We start from the raw sequence: 25,609 nt of genomic DNA, 5'->3' as shown, positions 1-25,609 counted from the left end.
GATAAAATTTTCTTAATTATCAATTATGATAAACTACAAATTTAATTAAAATTAAAATTTAAAATTTTAAACATTTTTTAAAAATCATTATTAAATTCTAACATTTATGAATTTTAAAAATTATTTTTATTGATTATTGGAAAATGATTTTCTTAATTTAAAATGGAATTTTTTAATATTAATATGTTAAGTGGTAACTAGGTAGAATCTCATCTATTTGTCCTATATAATAGAGTTAAACAAGAGATTTGAATAAGTGGATTGTAAATTTTGGGAAGAAAAATGGGTGGGCTTTTATAGGCTTGTTTAAATTTTGAAAGATATAGGGATGTGTAGTTTTAGCAAATATAAGTATAGAGTTAAAACAGAGATTTGAATAAAAAGACATGAAAATGGGTTTTGATTTGATTATTTAAATTTTGAAAAACATGGAGTGGGTTTTCTAAATCATGCACGGAGAATTGATAACCAAAATCAATAAAAGGTTTTGAAAAAAAAACATGTAGATGGGTTTTGATTTGCTTATTTAAATTTTGAAAGACATGGGAGTGGGTTTTCCAAATTATGCATGGAGAATTAATAACCAAAATCAATCAAGGGTTTTGAACAAGTGGATATAGGTGGACTAATGCCTCTAGCACATTAAAATTTTGAAGACTATAAAATGGATTAGGATCCACTTATTTAAATTTTGAAAGGCATGGAGTGTAGTTTAATCCACCTATATATATATACATACCTCATAAGACCATTTAATATAATTAAATATAAAGATACATTCCACAACCGCTAAATTAAAGTGCATTTATAACTTTAATTTAAACCATTAAATCTTAATAACATAGAACATAATCTTAATAACATAGATTCTAGCTTTTTGCCATTAAATCTAATCCACTTGGATAAATATTTTTTAAAAAACACTTTAAATTTAGAAAATAAATACATTTATTAAAAAAACAACAACAATTAACAGTACCATTATATCTTAATGATCTTAACAACATAAAATAAAACCTTAATAACATAGAATCTAGCTTTTCACCATTACATCCAATCTACTTAAATAAATCTTCTTAAATAAAACTTTAAATTTAGAAAATAAATAAATTTATTAAAAAAACAACAACAATTAACCATTCTTCGTTATCTCTTATTAAAATGAAATAGATTTAGCAAAACTGAAGTATCTGTTATTAAAATGAATTTGGTTTAGCATTTATAAACCTGCTGCATTTAAATACTTCTCTATACCTCAGCAGCCCTATAAGATCATTTTACCTACCCTCCACAGTTACTTTAAAACTAAATGTAACATCCCAATAACTTGGCTATCAAGGCACTTGTTACATATGACTGAAAATATACTGAAACGTGAGAGTAATAAGTTGCCATGTTAGTTTGGTTGGTAGTGCAGGGTAATATTTCATGTATTGCCTTGTAAAAAGTCAGGAGAGTTTGAATTTGGAAGTTGACAATGTAACAAGAAGTGTGTGACTGAGTTGATTCTTATCCATTTTTTCTGTGTGTGAGTAGGCTGCCCAACCCCATTGTTAGGTAGCGAAAGAAAGTGTGGGAATTCTTAACACAAGTGTCAACGTACCTCAACATAATCTCATTATTTAAAAGCTTGAAACATATCGCTACCTTTATGTTGATTGCGATGCAAGTTTCATGAATTAAAAGCTTGAAACATATCGCTACCTTTATGTTGATTGCGATGCAAGTTTCATGAGGGGGGAGACTACCTAACTCCATGGAGTTGCAGAAAAAACTTTCCAACAAACAACTCCGTGGATAGTCCAAAACATCACGGACTAAATCTCATTTTCTATTGTTATACCACCGTCCTCTTAACAACTGTGTGTACTAAATGCCCCCATTGCCTTCCAATGTCCGTGAAGCCATGAAAGGTGACAGGAAGTACAGGTTACGTCGCCCAATGACATTACGTGTATTGGGGTGGAATGTTTTTATTTATTTATTTTTTTAATGTGGTTTTAGAATAACATCTAAAAGCATATCATATTCATTCTCATAAAATATTTATGAAATGTATATATAAAGACTAAATATGATCATCATTACTTATTAGACTATTATTATTTGACATTTCTGCATTGTAAATCTAAAAGTAAATTACTAAATTAAATCCATCATTTGACATTATGCAATGCTCCTTCTAAATTCATCATTTGACGTGATCTAAAGACTAAATATGATCATCATTACTTATTAGACTATTATCATTTATGAATTATCATTTGATATTTCTGCATTGTGAATCTAAAAGTAAATTACTAAATTGAATCCATCATTTGACATTATGCAATGTTCCTTCTAAATTCATCATTTGACGTGATCTAAAGACTAAATATGATCATCATTATTTATTAGGCTGTTATCATTTACGAATTATCATTTGACATTTGTGCATTGTAAATCTAAAAGTAAATTACTAAATTGAGTATGCAATGTTCCTTCTAAATTCATCATTTGGCATGATGCAAGGTACATCTAAATTAAATTAATAAATTCATCATTTGACAATTGAAATTGAAATCATGCAATGCCCATCAAATTTTCAAAAACTATAAAAAGTAAATTCATATCATAATGGCATTGACAATATATTGAAATCTAAAATATCCATAGAATACTAAACTAAAATAAACATAGAAACCACTCAGTAATGAAATATTAGAAAAATCTTCAAAAAAATATTAAATAATATTAATAAATATTAAGTCTTAAGTTTTTATATACTTTAAGTTTTTTATTTTTATTATTGTTTTTATTTTATTTTTTAAGTTTTAAATTTTAGTGTAATTTAATTAATTTATTTATTCATTGAAAAAAAAGCAGTTTTAAGTTTTAATATTTTTTTTTTCATATATTTAAATTTGTAATTTTTTTAAGTTTTAATATTTATAAAAAATATTCGAAAAAAAATAGGGAGAAGCATTCTTTCTCATACCCTTGCCCACATTTCGTTGCCAAAGAATTTCCATGAATTTCTCAGAAATAAAAAGAAAACGTTTCAAAAATTTCCCATCCCCCAACTTAAAGAGCCCCTCGAAATTTCCCAAAAAGAAGCCCCTCGAGCATCCCAAACACTATAAAATCTATGATGGTGAAGAAAAAACAACCTACCGTACCCACCACATAAACTACACTGGCTTAACTTTTCGAACCCACCACATTAACTATACTCGCTTGACTTTTGGTGGAATATCAATCGTGAAGAGTCCTATTATGCCACTCCTTTTATATATATATGATATTCTCAGCACTATTTTTTCAATAGAGACTTCAAATCTAGGCAATTAAATACAATATATGTAGAATTTTTATAATTTGGATCGCGCTAGCATATGTATGTAGTACAGACAGTGAAATATGATACAGTGTACAGATAGCTATGAGAGTATGTTGGTGAATATGATAAGGAGCAGTAGAATGGGTCAAATATTTGTCTTCTGGTCTGTGTATTTATTTGAATTCCATTTATGAATTTGATTCGGAGTAAGTGAGATCAATGAATTTTGATGTGGAGTAAGTTGAAAAAGTGGAAGGATTGACTTTTTCTTTCGATGTGGAAATTCTTTCCAGAGCCACCCAGTTTGGATCCTCATTTTCATGATTGTTAAGTGAAACAAAGCGGTCAAACACCAATGAGTAGTGCTCATGATGGTTAACTTAGACAAAAAGGGCATACAGGTCTGATTAGTACTGATCACTTAGTCAAGTTACAATGATAAGGCACAGTTAAAGCCATATCAGAACAGACCGGTACTGTAGTCATGGTTTTGGCTTTCAGTTTATTTCCCTGCATATTATTTTTATTAGGAGCTATGTTTTTACAATTTGGTAATTACAAGAAACCAAAATTGTCATATATATGAAAATAATAATTTAAAATTAAAATTTTTGTAAAAGGTTTTTATTTCAACTTAAAGTGTATAGGATTTGTTGATTTTTTTATTTTTTAATTGACGACCTAGATTGATTCTCAAGATAATATGCTCACCATATGTTTACTCTTAATTCTTATGAACAGTTGTATGTTTAATCTTAATTTTATGAACAGTTGTAGTGTGTTAAAAAGTTTCTTAGGTTGCATTGACTTTTAATAAATTTACATTAAGATGTGTAATTCTTTTTTTTCCCTCAAGTTAAAGTTAACACATAACTTTTATATACATGGTTAATCAGGTAAATGGGTACCTTGGTAAGGTATTCTTCATGTTGCAATAATTACAAAAAATAAAAAAGTATATATATATGGAAATAATAATTTAAAATTGAAATTTTTTAGAAATGTTTTTATTACTAACTTAAAGTGTATGAGGATTTGTTGATTTTTATTTTATTTTTTTAATTGACGGTTTAGATTGATTCTCAAGAGAATATGCTTAGCATATGTTTACTCTTAATGCTTATGAATGGTTGTAGTGTGTTACAAAGTTTGTTAGGTTGCATTGACTATTAATAAATTTAAAAAATTATATTCGTACTAGGTTGCTAGTTGCCCACCAATTTCCTAGAGATTTGAGATTATTCCAACTCTAATAAGTTCATATTCTAACTAGATGGGGAAATTAATATATAAGCAAATTCTATCCAACAAAATGGTCAATTTTACAATAAGATGTGTAATTCCTTTTCTTTTCTTTTTTCTCAAATTAAATTACATTCATGCCACATGGCTCCCACCTACCAATTTCCTAGGTATTTGAGATTATTCCAAGTCTAATAAGTTCATATTCTAATTAGATGGAGAAATTAATATATAAGAAAATTTTATTCAACAAAATGGTCCATGTTACAATAAGATGTGTAATTCTTTTTTTTTTTTTTTCTCAAGTTAAAATTAACACATAACCTTTATATACATGGTTAATCAGGTAAATGTGTACATTGGTAAAGCATTCTTCATGTTGTAATAGTTTTTTTTCTTTATATTTATAAAGCCTTCAGCTATATCTTATACTAGTGTATGTTTTTCCAAAATGGAGAGTGAGTAAAATGTTTTATGGTTTTATTTTTAGTAACTAATTTTTTTAAAAGTATTCTTAAAAAAAAATCGAAAATATTTTTAGAAAATTTAGTAGTTTTTTTTTTTTTTGCAAGAATATAAATTAGTTGTTTTATATTTCTACAATATATTTCTCATTGAACATTCTTTTAAAAGAATGGAAAAAATGAAAAGATAAAAGCTCTTATAGAGTAAAAAGAAAATTCTACAATCTTAAGAATTTTGTATTTTTACAATATATTTCTCATTGAACATTCTTCTAAAAGAAGGGGAAAATGAAAACATAAAAACTCTTATAGAGTAAAAAGAAAATGGTACAATCTCAAGAAATTTAATTATTGGAAAAAATAAAAGCATAAAATTAAACAACTTAAAAAAAATGAAAAGTTGGAATTATGATTATATTAAAAGATTGTAAGTATATTCACTTAAGAGTTTTAAAACTAGAAGTCAATATAACAATATTCAAAAGTCACTACAATAATATTCATAATTTATCAAGGCATGGATTTGAACTTGGGTGTTGATAATAACATTGATTCTACACAACCACTACAAATAACCTGAATTTCTAAATTTTTGAGCATTGGGGAAAAAGAATTGGCCTCCCTCCTCACCCCAAAGCAAGAAAAAGGTTGCTAGTACCTAACCAGCCCAAATATAAACTCACTTAAAAACGTAACATATGTACTATATTCCATAATTACAACCATATGAACTACAATACTTGAATATAAATAAAAAATATCACAACAATTTTGTTCAACTACCCAAAATACACATTCTTAAATTCAAAATTGATCATCATTATATTAAAATTAAAATTGAAATCTCACAATTTAATTTTAATATTAATTCTCATTTTTCAAGATTAAATTTTTATATAATATAATAATTACTAACTTTATATATATGAACTTAACACACAAACAAAAAATATATATATATATATATAAATAATCATTCTCTTCTCCTTTTTAATTCTCTGAATTTTCACATAGTAATTACTAACTTAACCTAATCATATAAATATATTTAAAAATACAATTAAATATTCTCTTCTATTACATATATAACATAATCATATATATTTTATATTTAGAAATCCAATTAAATATTCTCTTCTTTAAGAAACTTGTAATAACAATGGCATATGCATCACTTTATAAAACTAATTTAACATTTAATACTTATCATGGGATATATCATATGAATATAAGAAATAAGATTTCTTGAGTACGTTTCGCCCACGTAATTTAGATATCCTCAACAATAAGTTATCATTTATGATAACTTTAAGGCGGGCTATGAATAATATTTGGTGAAAGCTTACGACAGAAGTTCATTGAAATTTCTGGGTTTGGTGGTCAAGTTCTTTAAAGAAATAATTGTTAGAAAATTTCAGATATTTGAATGGTGGAAGATGAACATTAAATGTTATAATAGATGCAGTAAGTTTGACCGCCATTTAAATATTTGTATATTTTTATAGTTGAAGTTTAAATATTTAAAGATAAATATTAAATTGGTGTATGAATTTTTTTTTTGATAAATGATATCTTTAACTCTCAAGTCTAGGGGTATATATATTTTATTTTTCTGGTCTTGAACCTGTGATTTTTTAGGAGGAAACACATGCTTTTAACCATTATTCCTATTCATAAACGTTAAATTTACAGCAAGCTACTATCAATACCCTCCCTGCATTGTGAGGTCAGAAATGAAATTTAACCGGCAAATCTGTCAAATAAATTTAACAATTTACAAAATAATTTTCTAAAAATCCATTTTGAAATTCCAACTCTGATAAATTCCACTACACAATTCCACTCCAACTTCCAAACTTGTTTTGAAATTCCAGTAGGTTCCACTGCACAGTTCCAACTTCGAGACTTATTCCTCAAGAACAAACAGATAATTCCAACTCCAACTTCCAAACTTGTTTTAAAATTCCAACCATGGTAGGTTCCACTGCACAGTTCCTAACTTCCAGACTTATTCCTCAAGAACAAAGAGATGGTCTAAGTCAACGAGAAGATAGGACGGCCTCAAATCTTTACCGAGGTTGACTGCGCTTTTTATTTTTGTTTTATGGCGCTGCATTTCCCACGCCGATGGGTACGGGGAATATAGAGTGTGGGTTACGGATTGTTTTGTCGTCGCCCTGATGTGTTTTGTTGGCAATATTGACGTTGTTCCTTCGCTTTCTTTAATGTAATGTTATGCCGACCTAACATATGCAAAATGTCAAAGTTTTGTTTTATTTTCATGGATGGTTGTCCTTGGTTTGAACTTCACCGTGAAGCATAGGCAAAGTTAAATTGACCAACCCCAGAATTCAGCATGTGTCTTTTTAAATAAATCTGATGTTAATCTGTACTGTGAACTTCTACCCAAACAAACAATAAATTATTAAATAATAGTCTTGTTTAATGGATAGATATTTGATTATTTTTTGTTATTTTTTTGGTTAATTTTGTTTGAAATTTAGTAGATGTTGATCTAAATTTTAGTATTTGTCACATTATTAAATAATAACCTTGTTTAATTCATAGATATTTCATTATTTTTTGGATATTTTTTTTTTGTCAATTTTGTTTGAAATTTAATGGACATTTTTTAGAATAGCAAGTTTTAGTTGTGTAATCTTAATTTTCAACAATTTTTAAGACACTGAATTTATTTATACATTTAAAACTCATTTTAAATAACAAAAAATCACAATCTCACCTAAAAATTATATAGTCTAATTCCCACACAAATACAAAAATTAAAAATAATAATTAAAATTTAAGAGAAATTTATTTTATTAAAACTCTTAATAGATACTACACAAATATAATGAATTTATGCCAATTTACTCTTCAATGTATTGGCCTTATACAGCAATAAAAATTAAAAATGAAAATGAAATGAAAAAAATTCAAAAGATTTAGCTGTATATAAAAATACAAATTTAAAGTGAAAAAGAAGTGAAAAACTTGAGAGAATTCTTACTGAGGGTTAAAAATTTTATTGATTTAAAAATAAATATACTTATTTAATCTTCAATTTCTTTTGTATATGACAATTATATATATATATGATACGTTAAAATTTTATTTTTACATGTGAATGATATATATAATATGGGGTGAAATTTTATATTGGTGAGGGTTAACATGAAAACTCTTTTTTGTCACTAATTTGTTTATAATGTATAAATTTATAATCCAAATAATTTTAATATATTTTATATAAATTTAATTAAATAGATATATATGGAAAATAATTTTAATATATTTTATATAAATTTAATTAAATAGATATATATATATATGGAAAATCTTAAAACATTTGAATTACAGTATAAATAAATATTTTTTTAATAAATATGTTTTTGAAAATATATTTTCATTTTTAACACAACCATAAAAGAATTTTAAATTAATAATAAATAGATATTTTATTAAAACCTTCATTAAAATATATAACAAATTCAAATCTCCACCCATTGGAATATATATATATATATATGGCGTTTCATCTCACCCAATTCCTGATGAATTTGGGTTTGGTATTCAAAAGGGCAATGCCCGATTACTGGTGACTGTCTTTTTTTTTTAAGGATACGATTATTTATTTCCCATGGACAAAATATGTACGACAAAGAAGACTCAAAATAAATTTAAAGATAAATTTATGCTATAATATTGATTTGATACTAAGGCTTTTTGGTCTCCGTAAAGAGAGGGACGACAAATGAAGGATTTGGTGAGATGTTTACGGAAACTGATACCGGTCCCGGTCCCCATGGCAGCCCTTAGAGAAAGATGGGCATCCCCATCAATTACTGATATGAAAAATAATAAAGATTCGAGGTGACAAAAAAGTGCAGTTCCTTTGTCATTTACTGAATGTTTCTAGATTCGAGGTCATAGAATTGAATAAACAACGTAGTTCACAGTCCATAAATGAAGTATATGGTCTATACTTGGTCACCATGTTATAATTAGCCAGAGGTTTCATAAGGCTTACAAGGATGTAAAGTACAATGTATATAGTATTTTCTTTATTATTTCCATACTGCAGAGGTTTCATAAGGCTTACAAGGATGTAAAGTACAATGTATATAGTATTTTCTTTATTATTTCCATACTGCAAATTATCAAGGCCCCCTGGGAAAGTGGACAAATTACAATGGCTTTCATTGTTATTATGAATATCTTAAACAAATGGCATAATGCCGAGTTCACTCGCCTCGGCCCGTCAGCTACCTGTATACTTAATTTCAAGGTGACAGGTGGACCTGAGTGGGAACGTTCCTATATTGTAAAAATAATATTGCAATTTAGGTCTACAAAACCTTTGAATATGGAAAACTGTTCTGTGTTCATGGTTTAGTTTTGTGAAAAAAAAAATGATTTACAAAATAGAAGAGTAGTCATTTAGAAGTGCTCTTTATGAAACTCGAATCTAGTGGCTGTGGCTTTGGATGTATCGTGACTGTACTCCTGCGAGAGCTTGCTCAATTCCTGCGCCAATGAAGGGGCTCCACAGTAAAATACACCTGCTCAATTTCATTCAGGAGTTAGATCATACCTTTCTCAATCTAAACTTGCAATTCATGAATGAAGATTATATTGTTGTTGATGTAAATTGTGTAGAATTTTCAAAACTTCCAACATTTATATTTAATGTTTTATTAATAAAAATCTTCTATTTATAATGAGAGATATATAAGGGTTTTTCGTTTTTGATGATGGGTAAAGTGTTTACTAGAAGTTTTATCTAATTTACATTAACAATATAATTACTAATTGTGAAAACTTATACATTCTAAAAACTTATACATTCTGATGATTATATTTTTATGTGTTTTTGATGATGAAGAGCAGAATGTCCACTTTAAATATTATAAAAAAAAAAAACTATTCAATATACATTTAAAAAAAATCATCAACAATATGATTACTGATTGTGAAAACTTTTTACATTGATGTAGTGAGATTCATCTCTGTTACTGTGCAGAAAGATTCAACTTTTCCCACCCGATATATTAAACATGGATTGGAAATACATGGAGAATTTTGCACTTGTTTTATTCTTTTGTCTGGACATTAATAAACTTCAATTCATTCTGAATTTAATTTGTTCAGGAAGATCACAACAATCCCATTCGGACAAAGTTATGATGAACATAACAAAAATATATAGTCTTCCATTTCTAGCAATTACACTAATATAATTCTTGTGAGAAGAAGCATCCAGTATGCAGTGCACAAAATAATTATAAATGAACTTACCCACGGTGGCGTAAGGATGCTTTGAAGAAACCCTTGAGAAAACCTTCCTCCAATTTGGCCTTGCAAAATGGGTTCGAACCTGGTAACATCACTTAATCATAAGATGAAGCCATATAAAATTATTCTGGTAACATTTATGATAATTTGAAATCCATTTGACTGAAAAATCAATATAAAAATTGGGTGTTACAGTGGAATGCAGGTTTGAACATTCAACAAAAGGATGGAGAATTTTTTTAGTCTATTTGGATGCAGGGAGGAATTGTTTTTCTGAATCTATGTGATTGCAGTTTTGAACATTCAACAAAAAGCACGGAGCAAAGTTAATATATTAATTGCTGATTTGATTTTAGGTATTCAATTGAATATACACATTTTGCAATGCAGATTGTTCTACAAAATTATTTCAATTTATTTTATTTATTTACATATTATATAATTTTAATAAATTTCCAAATTTGCAAGTTTTTTTAGTGAGATAACTGAGTGGTTGACATAATGGATGATATCCCATTTTGATAAGGTTTAAGTTGTACATTTTTTTCTATTGCTAAGTTCTTGGTAAATCAGGTTCAAGAGTAGGCTTTAGGCTCTTACTAAGTCACAAATTCCTAGTATATCTAAAGCTTATTAAGTCATAAATTTTTGGTAAGCCAGGTCCAAGAAGTAGGCTCTTGGCTCTTGTCATAAATTCCTAGTATATCTAACTTAAAAGATTTCTTAATGTTATAATGACAGCAACCATTAATATTAAGCCTAACCCATGTTACTCCAAAAAATTACTCATTCACCAAAAAAAATTGAAACCTATTGAAATAATTTAAACTTCAAATAAAATAAATATATTATTTACTATTTTCACATCTATTTTCACCTGCTTGTTTATGATGGATGGGAGTGAAATTAATTTAGAACAAAATTGATCCCAGAATTAAATGAAAAAGTTCAAATAAATTTACCTAATTCTATCTCAATCCTAACAGTATTCTTTAATTGTTTTCAAAGACTATAAAGCACGTAATTTCTACTCAGATATTTAACAAACATACCCTTGTTCCAGACACAATGTCTACCCCATTCTTAGCGTGATTCAAGGCCTGTACCATGGTGATCAAGGTAGATCGAGCATCTCCTTCCTCATAAACGCTCGTCAAATAATTATGCATTTCTATGACCCTCTGCAAAATTGGATAATTATCTTCATTATCCCTTACCATAGATCTCGTCATTTTCCTGTATCATTCATAAAATGGAATGTTTTTATTTACGTCGTGGGAAAACACTCAAGCTGGTCTTACCTTTTGATCCATCTCGGCCACTTCGTTCATGACTCCCTTGAACCAATCGAATGAGCCTTGCTCTCTTGTAACCCAATAGAAATATGCATTGGTGGTTTGCATGGACTTCTTCTTCTTCTTGGGACTTGTTATGGGATAATCATGCTTGCCTTTGCTGGGGCTCTCAGTGAAGGACTTGCTGCTATCAGAATTGGATTCCTGCATGGAAAAATATCAGTCCAGTTCAACATGCACAGGCATGTTACTACCTATTTCAAAATCTTTCAATCTATGGATAGTGAAATTTTCATTCTTACCATCCTGTTATCTTCTATCAGCTTGATGTTCATGAGCAAATCCTTCAATATGCTAATGAAAGGGGTAGCTCCAATACCGAGACCAACAAGGAGTAGTACATCATATTTTGCGTAATCCTGTGCTGGAGCTCCATAGGGCCCATCGACGAAGAGCCTTGGCAGACTGTAAGAGAATCAATTTGCAATTTTTCAGCCATGAATAAAGACCTACCTTGAACAGTTCGTCTTATAAAACTTACTAAGTTTTGGGTTTATTCAAAATTTGGTTACCTTTTGCCTATGCTCTTCTCAGTTGTCTCGGCCTGTGTCTTGCTAATGGCAGGAGGCAAGAGGCTCTTCTCAGTTGTCTCGGCCTGTGTCTTGCTAATTGCAGGAGGCTCACTTGCCTGCATTACAAAATATAAATTTCTAAATTTGGCCAATCCAATCCACATTTATGATTTATTTCATCAAAAAAAAATTATTGTTTATATATTTTCTTTTTAGAATATAAATGTATTAATTAGAAAGTTTATAATATTAATGATAAATCACATTAGTTGATTTTGCAATTAATCACAGAATTAAAATTATAGGATTGATTTCATAAAAAATTAAAATATTATTGTTTATATATATATTTTTAAGAATATAAATGTATTAATTAAAAAATTTATAACCCACTAATATTTAATGATAAATCACATTAGTTAATTTTGCAATTAATCACATAATTAATGCATTTATGTAATAAATCCAGAAAACAGATCTTTAAATAATTTTAATCACACATAAGCTTACATTCAAATAATAAAATTGTTAATATATAATTCATCTTTGTGGTATCAGATAATGGGAATATCTTTATATGTATGCAATAATTCTAATCACACAGAAGCTTGCATTCAAAAATAAAATTGCTGATATATAATTCAGCTATGTGGTATCAGATAATGGAAATATTATATGTATGCAAATGTGTTGTATTCAAGATGCAGGGAGCAAAATCACTTTAAATTTACTCAATTGAATGTCTAAATCTACCATCAAGACCAACTGGATTTCTAAATAATTACAACAATATAGTAAAAATATCTTTTTGTCCACTTATGCAATTTCCATCATGTTATATCACCATTTAGGTCCAATCATCAAAGTTTTAAAACATGACTGTGTTTGGTACTTTCAGATACACACCCTTAACCAAAATGAAGTAATAAAAATATAAGGAGAAGCAAAAGGGAAGGAAAATCGAAACAAACATAATCATTTCCAACTAATTTTAATTATTATTATTAAATAAATCTTACATCAGCTGCAGCAAAAACACGTTTTAATTCTTCTGTCCAATCGCCCGACGTCCTAATATGAACACTAATGTAATCATCCCCGGGAGCTGAAGTGATGGAAAATGGATGCCTGTTGGAAAAGATGAAGAATATGAATAAAGCATTTAGAATCTAAATTAGAATTAAAATTCAGTATCTATCATGTTAGAATCATGACACAAATATCAGGTAAGATCATTTAGAATCTAAATGAATTAGTATCTATCATGTTAGAATCATGACACAAATATGTTAAATCACTCACCACTCAAAAGGTGAAACTGCAGGACATTTCAGAAATATATATTGTCCACTCTTGTACTTAAATCCTTGTGGCTTGGTCATTATAACGCTCAAAACGTTTCCAGGATATATTGAGAACTGGCCAATCATAAACATATCAATAATTTTTTCTCCTTCATGGAAAGTCAGAAAACAATATTTACTTGAATCTGAATTTGCCTACCTTCAATATTTGTACAGAGTAATATCCAGACCTCAAAGCTCTGAGCGTCCTCTCACCCGCATAGAGTAACAATGGTACAGCAAGATACATCCATGTCTGTTCATATGTTCATACAGATGTAATAAATAAAGTAAGGTTAGGAAAAAAATTTAAAAATACTGAATTTAATATCTAGTACCGAATTTAATTGAATAGTAGATTTTGGAAATGGAAATATTTTTGAATTTGATGAACAGAAGTCAAGTATATTGTTTAACCTTTATTTTGTCTATTAAATTTCAGATTATTTTCAATTTCAAATTTTACAATCTAAATAAGTATGACTGATCTTTATATTTATATTTAATATTAAATTTAATTGAATTGCAGATTCTGAAAATATTTCTGAATGTAATGGACAGAAGAAAAGTTAAAGTTAATTGTTTGAACTCTACCCTCCATCAAATTCCATATTATTCCCAGAATTTACCATCTATATGAAAATGGCTGATTAAAACAATTTCCATGCTGGTTAAAATAGATTACAGGAAAGTACTTTAAAAAAAAAAGAAAATTTCCAAATTTAAATTTTCAATAAATTCACTGTTAAAGATGAATAAATGCTCAAACTCACTGTTTTCTTGTACCATATGTGCTCTAGGTAGACCCTGATCCCATGGACGATGAGCAGAATGTATACAATCACCAGAAGATGGTGTGAATACCAGAAGGCGTTGAACCCTGTCAATCTGTTGAAAGGTCGCGGAAGCTTAACAACATTTCTTCTGAACCATCGAGTTGCAAGTGTGAATGCAGTTGCCATCAGAACAACCATGCAGATCCCAGTTATACCTTCTGGTCCTTTGACCATATCTGCATATGTCGGCTTTTTGTAATTGAAGTACTGCGCTATAATTGCGAATTCTGATTCAGAGGCGTGGGTTACACGAGGGAAATCGCAAGCTAAATGGTTGACGGCATGTAGTATCACTCCTATCACAATGGCCGCTGAAATAGTCTGTAAAAGTTAACCATGAAAAATTGAATTAATAGCACACAGAGAAAGCAGGCCCTCTGCAATTCGGATTCGAAGATCTTTGTGGTTAAAGAAAAATATATGACTACCGAATCCCTTAAAAGCTTAACATTTCATCCTCATATTATTAGTGCTCAGCTAGGATATCTTTATTTTGATTGCAATTTTTTCGGAATTTGAGGAATAATTGTGAAATCAAACCCTGTTTATAAAATTTTACAATATTCCCAAATTACAAACCTTATGAAAATTTATATTATCATCGAAGGGAACGAACAATCCAAGCTTAGTAGACCGGAGCCAAGTAATTGTGTTCCGACAGACTGGAAGCAATATGAGCGCCATGTTGAGTTTCAGAGTCTCGGCAGAACCTTTAGCAATCAATAGACAGTAGCCCATAACATGAAAAGCTGCCTTGTCTTTGTATTGAAAGAATTTCCATGTGAAAATTACGATCATTGCCGTGGTCCAGAGGAAAACAACCCACACTCTTTGCCAATTCTCATCCATGAAGATCCTGATTTTGGTAGCTGCCTTCTGAATTACATTTTCCTTCTTTGGCCCAAAATTTTGGCTCACAACTTGGCTGCTGCAGCTCAGAGCTTGACTGTAATTCATGTAAGTGTCTCTTTGCAACAGCAAGGTTTCCAATTGCCATAACTGTAAGGTTTCAAGAGAAATTTCCAAATTTAGTCACAATTCCAAGAGTATGAAGTCCACTTCTCAGACATTATGAGAAAAAAAATAATGTTAATTCAGGGTAAGTTTCATCGTATGGTCGTGAAAAGAGAGCGCAAAATATAATCATTTATTTTGTTTTTAAATAAAATGTTCTACATGAGGAAACTTAAAAAGTTCAATTTTATAATAAGGAGAACCTGAGCAATTGAAAATAAAATACCTGAAAATATGTGTTATAAGACATTTTAATAATTAAATAGGATTAAAATATTGCAATGCTCGATACGAAAATAAAGGAATATTTTTACTCATAAACATTTTTATGGAAAAAAAAAAATTCATTATTTGTTTTTTTTGAACTTCGAAATCTATACTGACCTTCAATACCTGAAAAAACATTAAAATCCTAACTTTTCAACCAAAAATAACTCAATCAATATAACTCAAACAAATCAATAAAACTAACTCTTAGAACACCTATCTTATTACGTTATATATCAATAAAAATATATGTATATATAACTATCCTCTAATATCCATGTATGTACTTTTTATATAATATATGTTTTAATGTTTAAATACAGAAAATAAAATAGTATTTAACATAAAAAATTTAAATTATTAAAATTAACTATATAAATCGTATGTTAAAATATAAATAAATATATTATAAGTTGAAATAATTTTTCGAAAATATAGCAGGAAGAAGTATTAGCCACATAGTCAGTATTTGAAAACCAATTTACTGGTAATTTGATATTTTTTTGCAAAACAGGAAGATATATTTAAAGTTTAAATAAATATGATAAGTGTGATTTTTATGATAAATCATTTTTATTTCACTGTTGAACTTATAAGGATTGCAGGATTTATGTGGCACATCTTAAAATCTGACGATAAAAGAAAAATATTTAACATGATACAGATTTTGAGATATTTCCAGAATTTGCCATTATACTCATCACCTAACCAGCATTATTGTCACTTTAGCTTCACTATATCTAGTATTCTTTCCTCTTGAAAGTTCAAAACTTCAATGTTTTCTTAAAATTTCAAAACTTGAGTGTTGATTTTATATAATAAGGGGGGCAAATAACTTTAAGGAAATGGCAGCTGAGCTATGGAAATTCTATGTCTGAGAAAAGTAGTGGCAATTACCTCAATGTATCCAAAATTCTCTGGATCAAGCTCCTCCATGATCAATGCGGCATACTCCTCTGCCTGTTCTTTGAGTTTCGATAATTTGTTCGCAGAAGCGCTCAACATGATAAGCTATTCAAATGCAATCGAAAGAAGTCATAGAAATGTTGTGATTGCACTAATTCTCAGGAATCAAGCATGAAAGAAAATGCTGAGCTTAGGTTAATCGTAAATTTTGAGAATATTTAGAAGTTATTCTTCGGAATCTAGTATGAAAGAAAATGTTGAATTTAGGTCCATTATAAATTTTGAGAATATTTAGAAATTATATGAAACAAAGTTAAACAATTAATCTTCTAACCATCTAATTTAAGATATTTTCGACAATATTCTAGAATCCCCAGCGAGTTCAATCGATCTTATGTACATAAAGATGCGCAACAGAAAACCTGTACACCAAGGTTAAACGCTTACCTCTTTAACTTCCTCTTCTGTCACTCTTCCGTCAGCGTTCTTATCTACCCTGAAAGTGCAAAATTCAATGAAGTAAACTGAGAAAATACAGTAGCGAGTATACTCAACACCGGCCTTTGCCTAAAATTGGAGCGCCAGCAACTACTTACATGTCAAAGAATAGTTGGAGTCGAGAATCAAAACTTTGGACCGACATCTCCAGCCAGAACTCGCGCAGCTCATCCAGAGTTATTCGGTCGATCTTACAGCGGTATCTTCTGCGACCTAATGCATCGAATAACTCTCCCGCGAATTCCTTCGAATCCTTCATCCCTAAACACACAATGCGTCCACATAAATTTCCCCTCATATATATAACGATCATGTAACAAACATTTTAGATCAGAGATTGAACATAAATAGTGAAGTGAGAATTTAGTTTCACATATAACATTAAAATTAAATGTTATTAAAAAAAAACATAATTTATTGAGAAGAGTTTAAATTTTAGATGTTTTTATTTTTGAGATTATTTATGGTTATTTAAGATATTTTTATTTTTGAGTTTATTTTTTGTTATTTTAGATGTTTTCATTTTTGGGCTGCGAATTCTACACAGACATAAAAGCTCTCTTATAATATAATAATAATAATTTCAACTAAAATTATATTACTCATTAAAACTAAAAAACAAATCTAAAATAATTGTACTAAACCTAACCCAAACAAATACTAAATATTTATTTAAATCAACTTTATTAATATTTTATTTATATAAATTATAATATATTAAACTTTAAGAACAATCTACTAAAGTTGATAATTCCTCTATCACACAAACTTATAAAACTTCCACACTAAAATCTCTAATAAAGAGAAGAATTTACTATCAATGAATTCTATAATAACATTTCCTACACAAAATACTATTTATTTAACCATTTCTTAAAAGTTTAGACACTTTTTCTCCTCCCCGAAATATTATTTATAGTTCAGAAAAATCTCTAACCATGGTTGAACTTATAATACAATTTCAAATTTAATACTAATTAGACAACAATACTCCACAGAAAGCTGAGGAGGAGGCCAGAGTTGGTGATGAGACTTGTTTTTTATTGCAAAAATTTCAAATATAAAATTCAGCGATGGATTTGACAAATAAGATGTATGTGTCTCCAAGTTGAAAAGATTAGTTACTCAAACTAATTGATGCCAATCAACCAGTGAAAACAAAAGTGGATTTGATGGGTAGCAAAAGTGGATTTGATGGGTAAAATGCATAAATCTGTCTATAAGAATTATCCACCCCTCAAAAATTGTCTATGATACTTATTTTGATTATAAATTTTAGATATCTAGCTGGTATTTTTTTTATTTGACTTTATATCTTTTTAAGGTCAAAATCGGTCATCCCAATAAGTTGAGTAGAATTAAACTATTTCAAACAACTAATTGGTATTTTGACTTTGCTTTATACCAATTGCAGTTGTGTGAATCTGCAATCCACATAAGTTTAGAGTAAAATTAAACCCTCAAATGAACTGTATCTGTATGAAATGTTTGTATATTAAATTTATAATATGTATCCAACATTTCATGGTTTTATCCATTCTAAGTAATCCATTCACCACTTAATCCACCTCTCAAAAATTATCCACCCCTCAAAAATTATCACATCATTTATTTTGATTAAAAATTGTTAATAGGTTGTGACATATTTATTTTGATTATAAATTTTAGATATCTAACTAGTATTTTTTTATTTGATTTTATTTCTTTTTAATGTCAAAATCTGTCATCGTTATAAATTTATAGTAAAAATAAAATTATTTCAGATCACTAATGGGTATTTTGACTTTTTATATACCATTGTACGTGTGTGAATCTGCAATCCACATAAATTTAGAGTAAAATAAAACCCTGAAATCAGCTTTATGAAATGTTTGTATATTCAAACTTATAATATTTACCCAACATCTCATGGTTTTATGAGTTCTAAGTAATCTATGCACCACGTTAATTATAAAGTTTCTGAGAGATGGATGAAACTCACCTAAATCCGCTTGCTGAGGAGAGGGAAAAACGAGTTGATCAAACTAATTGATCCTAATTTACCAGAGTAAATAACATATTAATTAGCTATGTAATTTTTTAACGAGTAGAGATGCAGACAAGGCAAAGTATTCCAAGAGTAATAGAATAATTAATTCTGTAATTTCCAGAGCAAAATCTCAATCATTAATTGAAAGGCTCATAAAGGCTCTCAGTGACAGCTAATGCACCTGCGAGATTACCAAAATTATGGATAAAATACTATACTGTTGCCTTCTTGACTCATAATTCAATGCACCTTGACATTTAATGCACCTTGCTGATGCACAAAAAATAGATAAAAAAAACTATTACTGTAAAAACTTGAACCACACTTTGAAACTACATTATTAGAGTAAAAACTAAAAAAAATAATAATAATAATAAGTGTCATGGTTATCAGTGACATCCCATATTGTACCTTGTTGTTTCACAGTGACTTTATGTCTGTCACAGTAATTAATGGCATTTAATGTCTTTTTTATTGTGAAAATTTATTTAAAAAACAATTTTTTTTTGGTTATATGTAAAAATTATTCGTAAATATTAAACACTATGCATTAAATTAATAATAGGTGTATTGTTTTTTATTTTGTATATTGAATATTATTTTATTCTGATCTAAATGAGAAACTGTAAAGACTTAAGCTAATCATTGGCTTATTATATGGTGTTAATATTTGGTTTATTGCATTTGGATTTTGTTCTTTGATATAAAGATAGTAATCTAACCATTAGCTTATTGCATAGTGATTAATATTTAGCTTATTGCTTTTATTCTGTCCTTTGAATATCACTTTCTGGTGCAAAGGAGGAGAAAATAGTAAAGACAGTAAATCAATCATTAACTTTAGTGACCGAAATTTGGCTTATTATCTTTACATTCTGTCCCTTGAATCACTTTCTGGTACAAAAAAATAGTAGAATAGTAAAGACAGTAAGCCAATCATTAACTTAAAGCACGAAATTGATGTGTAAAATTAATTTCACCCTTTTCCAGGAAAACGTACAGAACTCTGCAACTAACCAAAAATTGGAACAAACAGTATCTCTGAAAAAGTAATTTTCTCCCCTCCCCTGAAAAACATGCATAACTATTCAACAATGCAAAAATGGAGCAGACAGTATCTATGGAAAAGCAATTACCAATGCATTGAGCGAAGTCGGAGCGCGAGAGAAAACCATCTTTGGCGAGTCGATGGAACTGGGCAGCCACTTCCATCCACAGCTCATCCCCATCAGACTTTCCTGTCGCTTTACTGATAAACCGAAGGCCCTTGAGAGCCTGCTGAGCTCCGGATCTAGTCCTGTCAAGCTGAGCCCTCTGTTTCCTGACATTCCTGGCAGCCAGAAGATCCTCATTGCCTGCATTCTGCTGCCTTAAAGAACGCTGCGAGGATGAATGATTCCAAGACAAACGTTTCAGTTCAGCCAGAAAATCCTGAGAAAGCTTCCTCGCCCTGGAAGAAGCCTCGGCCTTGAAGTCCCTCAGCCTGCTGGAAGCACTCCTGCTAACACTCGAATTCCTGGAGCTTTTCCGCTCCAGGCCATCAATGGCCAGCATTGCAGAGTCAGCGGCTTCTTGGCCTGCAGGGGCTACGCTGCGTAGGAAAATAGAATTGTCATGAACATCCAGAGTGACCTCCACCAATTCCTCATCATTATCATTTCTTGGGTCCATGCCAAACACAGGAAAAATCCCATTCTCACCAGACATGTCCATACTCCTGGCCCCAAGGCTGGATCTCCTAGAGCTGCTTGCTCCAGAGCTCCATTTTCTTTCATGGTGTCCACTCAAATCCTTCTCGCTCGCAATACTGGGCGTCCTCATAGTAAATTTCCCAAAATCCAGACAAACACAAGGAACAAACTTGCAGAGAAAGCTTCAAATCCGGTGCCGAAACAAACGACAATTCAAGAATCTCAAAGTACCCAATTCGGTAAATCGATACAGAAGCCCCACACCCCTGCAGGTTGGTGAGAATTTGTTGTTGAAAACCAGAGGCTGAAGGAATTCATGCTGAACTTTGAATTCTTGTTCCTTTTCTCTCTGAAATTCCCAGTCAATTTCCTGAATATAATTATGTCTGGACTAATTCGTTACCCAATTACTTGCAGAAAAATAAATTCGCTTCCCTCCCCTGGCATTGCCCACCCTGAATATGTTAATATTGCAGTAGTTGTTGAGATTCGGTTACATGGGCTAGTCGTGTAAGGTGGAGATTGATTGCTTGCTTCGCATCTCATGCGCTTATAGCCGGCGCTACCTTACACAGAAAACAGCAAAGCAAGGCAACAACGAAGGCCCTTTCATATATTTTACCGTTGGAATTCAAAGGTGTAAACGACAGACAGTTTGTGTTGTTGTTGTTTTTTTTACTTGTGGGGTGTCAAAGTTGATTAGAGGTTGGGGTTAGTAATTGTATGGGATGAAAAAGACTTGATTCATCTATAATGGGATGCTTATTATTAGAATTTTGTGAAGTTTCGTTAAAGTTAGATGTATTTTGGAAAGTTTAATTTCCTCAAAGTGATTTCTATCTTCAATCTTTCTCATAATTTATGACCCTATAACAGGGACTAAACCTCTTAATTCCACCAAAGTGACTTTCATCTTCAAACTTTCGTGATGACCTATGACCCTATGCCCAGATTAAACTTCATGCAATTGACAAACTTAATTCAATTTAATCTCCAAAATGACTTCCATCTTCAACCTCTCCCATTACCTATAACACTAAACCCGAAACTAAACATCAAGCAAAAAAACTAATTTACACTTTTAAACTGATGATTTGATTCTGATTGTTACAGACGAATAGTGAGAAGACCCTGTCGTTTTCTTTTTATATTTTCTCTGAAAGCAATTCCACGAACTCTCCCAACCTACGAAATATTCAAGGGGCAGTTCTCATCCCACACCTACATTTATCCAACCTACCAAATCATAAGAAAAACCAGAAAGAAAAAAATATCTTCAACAGTGTCGGCCAGATTTCAATCATGGGAGTAAATTCTAGAACATGTGATGCATGACACATGTATGACGTGCTCAATATCAAACCAATAATTGTCTGCTAAATACTAAATATTAGGTATATTATATGTGTCAAGGTAGATTATATTATATTCTCAGCCTGCGAATCAAATTCCATGGGATACCCTTGAACATGTAATGGGATAATGCTCCACCGTTTAAAATTGCTGCTATTGTGCACAGGGACTAAAAAAATAACATTTGAATTTAGTGACACTTTCGTAGGAAGCATGGCATAATGATTCAAAACCATGACCTGTCTTCGCTACTGGTTCTACCTAAAACTCCAGGGTTGCTTATTTTTTAATTGTAATTTATTTTGGGAGGGTTTGGTTACCATTTTATATTGGGAAGAAATGTGGTTTGCAATTGCTAAGTCAGCCTGGTAATTCTTCTAACAATTTTATATTTTGGGAAATGTCTTTTTTATTATAACAATTTTGTTAGTTGGTTTGTTTTTCGTTTTTTTTAAATTTATTTAAATATTTGATTTTATAGCTAGTAGATAAGTCTAAGGTTTAATGTTTAAGTTTGAATCATTACAACAATATATTATGGAAATTTATCTTAAAGTTTAGAAATATTAAATTTTGTGTGTGATTGGAGACTTTCACAGTGATTTATATTGTTATAGATTTCAGCAATAACAATGTGTAATATATGTCATTCGTCCAACGTTTCGGATGGGAACTGGAACTCTATCCATCATCAAAGACAATGCTCTCTTTGGAGTTCTCATCATCACATACATTACACTGTGCTATTCCTGAAATTTATAACAATATTGAATCTTACTAGTCCATAATATGAATCTCTAAAAATTTTAGTGATATTTTGTAAAAATATTCAAATTTCTAATAATTTTAGCCCTTAAAATTGTATTTGGCTAAAGATGTCATTTGTACTTGAGATGATGACAATAATTCTTCTCAATTACCAAAGATAAACCCAATTAACAAAAAAATGGAAGGTTTATTATAAGTTTGAAAACAACTGTATATTAGGAATCTATATTTATGAGATAAGAGATGAAATTTATTTTTGAGATTCTTGTCATTTTTTTTATTTTATATGGTTATGAAGGTTGAAGTTGCAACATCCATAAGAATAATGCAAAAAGATAAAGATAATCCAAAAAAAATTGGTCTTTTGCCCCAATAAAGTATGGCTATGACTAAGTATTTCATATGGAAGATCAAAGTAAACATCATGGAATACAAGAGGCTTCCTGCGATTATTCATGGAAGCCAAGTTGGCATAAGGATGTTAGTATTGGATAGATCAATGGAGTATAAAGGAAGAGACAACTTTCAAAGTAACAATAATACTAAGCATATTATTGCATCTAAATTTAAGAAAAATTTGTGATGCAATAAATAATTAAAATTAAGAAATTACAAGGAAGTGATCAAATCTAATGGAGATGATCAAAAGTATTTCTTTGTTTTGACAAGTGTAAAGGAAAAAAATCATTATTGTTGAAATAAGTATAAACTTTCACAAGCTCCCTAGTGAAAGAGGTTGGATGATTCCTAAAATGTCATGGGTCAAAAGAATTTGTCATTTTTGTGATACTAAAAGAGTTGAAAATGAAAAGCATTTTTTCTTAAATTGTCATTCTTACACCCACATTAAATCACAGTTTGAAAATATTGTCATGTGCACACATACATCAAATCACAATTTTAAAATATATCTTATACTATCAATCTTCCTAACTTTTCCACTCGTCAAAGCTATAATAATTTAAAATACTTTTCTTCAAATTATTTCAACTTAAAAATAATATTCTGTAAAAACTTTATTATTTTTTTAATTTTTAAAAGCTTTTCAAAAATTTATTTTAACATAAAAATAGAATTCTATAAAAACTTAAATAATATTTTAAATTTTAAAATTTTTATAAAAAATTATTTAAAAATAATCAATAAAAACTTAAATATTTTATTTATTTATTTTGAAAAGTTGTATAAATCAATTTAAGATTAGGAAATGTTTGTTTGTTTGTTTTGGATTTTTGGCTTTTTTATTTAAAAGGATATACCATTATAACAATAATTAAGGTTTAAGTTTAAGATCATCCAACCATTCTAACAATATACTTGATATGAGTTTAAGTTTTAACATATCACTTGTAGTTGGGAAGATACAATCATTCCTCTTAACCATTAGAGATAAACTCATTTAGCAAGAAAGTGGAAAATTTAATATAAATTTGAAAACAAGTATATAATAGCTCATATTTATCTAGGAGATAAGAAGAAACTTCTTTTTGAGATTCTCATCATTCTTTTTATTTCATATGGTTATGAAATTTAAAGTAGCAACATCTTTAAAGATTAATGGATAAAAGATAATAATAAAATCAAAAGTGTTTAGTCTTTTCTCCATCAAAAGCATGGTTATGGCTAGGTATTTAATGAACCAAACTAAGATAAACGACATGGAAGACAAGAGGCTACCTAAGATTGATCCAAAATCCAATCAAAATCATTTGCAACTCCAACCAAGTTGGCATAAGGATGCCAAGTCTTGGCTAGATCATTGGTTATAAAGAAAGAGACCACTTTGCAATATAATAACGTTACTAAGCATACTCGCATTTAAATTTAGGAAAATATAGTAATGCAATAACCAACTAAAATTAAGATATTATAAGAAAGTGAGAGACCCAAATCCATAGGATCAAAAGTGTTTCTTTGTTGTGAATAGTATAAGGAAGAAAATCAACAGTTCCAAAATAAGGATAAATTCTCACAAGATTTTTAGTGAAAAAGAGGGTGGACTATTCCTAAAATATCATGGCTCAAAAGAATTTATCATCCTTGTGACACTAAGAAGGTTGAAAATAAAAAATACTCTCTTATATTGTCATGCTTACACTCACATTAAATCATAATTTCAAAATATATATTATAATATGTATAAGGACATTAAATCACAGTTTGATAATAAATCTTACAATATTATTTTTTAAACTTTTTTACTTATCAAAACTATAATAATTTAAAATTACTTTTATTAAAATTCTTTAAACATAAAAATAGAATTATATAAAAACAATTAAATTAAATTAAATTAATTTTTAATTTTTTAATTTTTAATTTTCTATTACTTTATAATAAAAATATTTAAACATATAAAAAAAATTAAATTAATTTTTAATTTTTAATATTCTATTATCACTTTATTTTAGTTTTACAACATATTATATTATTATAAACTCTAATTTGATACCCAATAAATTTGATATTATATTTAAATAATTAATATATAATTTAATATTATTTTCCCTTAACTAATTCTTAATAATTTTTTTAAATATTATGTTTTCGTTAACTATCTTTAACCCTTTTCTAATAGCTGGTTTATAATGGCCAGTTTCTAATGGCTAATTCAAGACACAAATATGTTATTTAAATTTTTGTTAACACTGATTTTTTTCACCATTTGTTTTGAGAATAAACCATATTAATTGGTTCGAAAAGTCAACCAATTCTAT

General features: G+C 29.1%; 1 protein-coding gene across 1 annotated transcript; it reads right to left on the bottom strand.

Moving 5' to 3' along the window:
* Window positions 1–9,134: 9,134 nt before the first annotated feature.
* LOC149175883 (respiratory burst oxidase homolog protein A-like) lies at window positions 9,135–21,331 on the bottom strand. Its single transcript, XM_089419778.1, has 15 exons — window positions 20,217–21,331; window positions 17,150–17,312; window positions 17,001–17,049; window positions 16,545–16,658; window positions 14,946–15,365; window positions 14,304–14,687; window positions 13,691–13,786; window positions 13,490–13,605; window positions 13,207–13,315; window positions 12,188–12,303; window positions 11,918–12,080; window positions 11,622–11,819; window positions 11,373–11,501; window positions 10,324–10,402; window positions 9,135–9,587 (listed from the first exon to the last, which is right to left on the bottom strand). The coding sequence occupies exons 1-15, from the start codon at window positions 20,899–20,901 to the stop codon at window positions 9,466–9,468; spliced, it is 2,943 nt and encodes a 980-aa protein (XP_089275904.1). The 5' UTR covers window positions 20,902–21,331; the 3' UTR covers window positions 9,135–9,465.
* Window positions 21,332–25,609: the final 4,278 nt, after the last annotated feature.

The sequence above is a fragment of the Pinus tabuliformis genome, chromosome 4_1 (assembly GCF_031772625.1).
Source record: "Pinus tabuliformis cultivar Carrire ecotype Pingquan chromosome 4_1, CPIR1, whole genome shotgun sequence".
Taxonomy (NCBI): domain Eukaryota; kingdom Viridiplantae; phylum Streptophyta; class Pinopsida; order Pinales; family Pinaceae; genus Pinus; species Pinus tabuliformis.
Note: the sequence above shows the minus strand (reverse complement) of the source record. Positions and strands in the feature narration are given on the sequence as shown.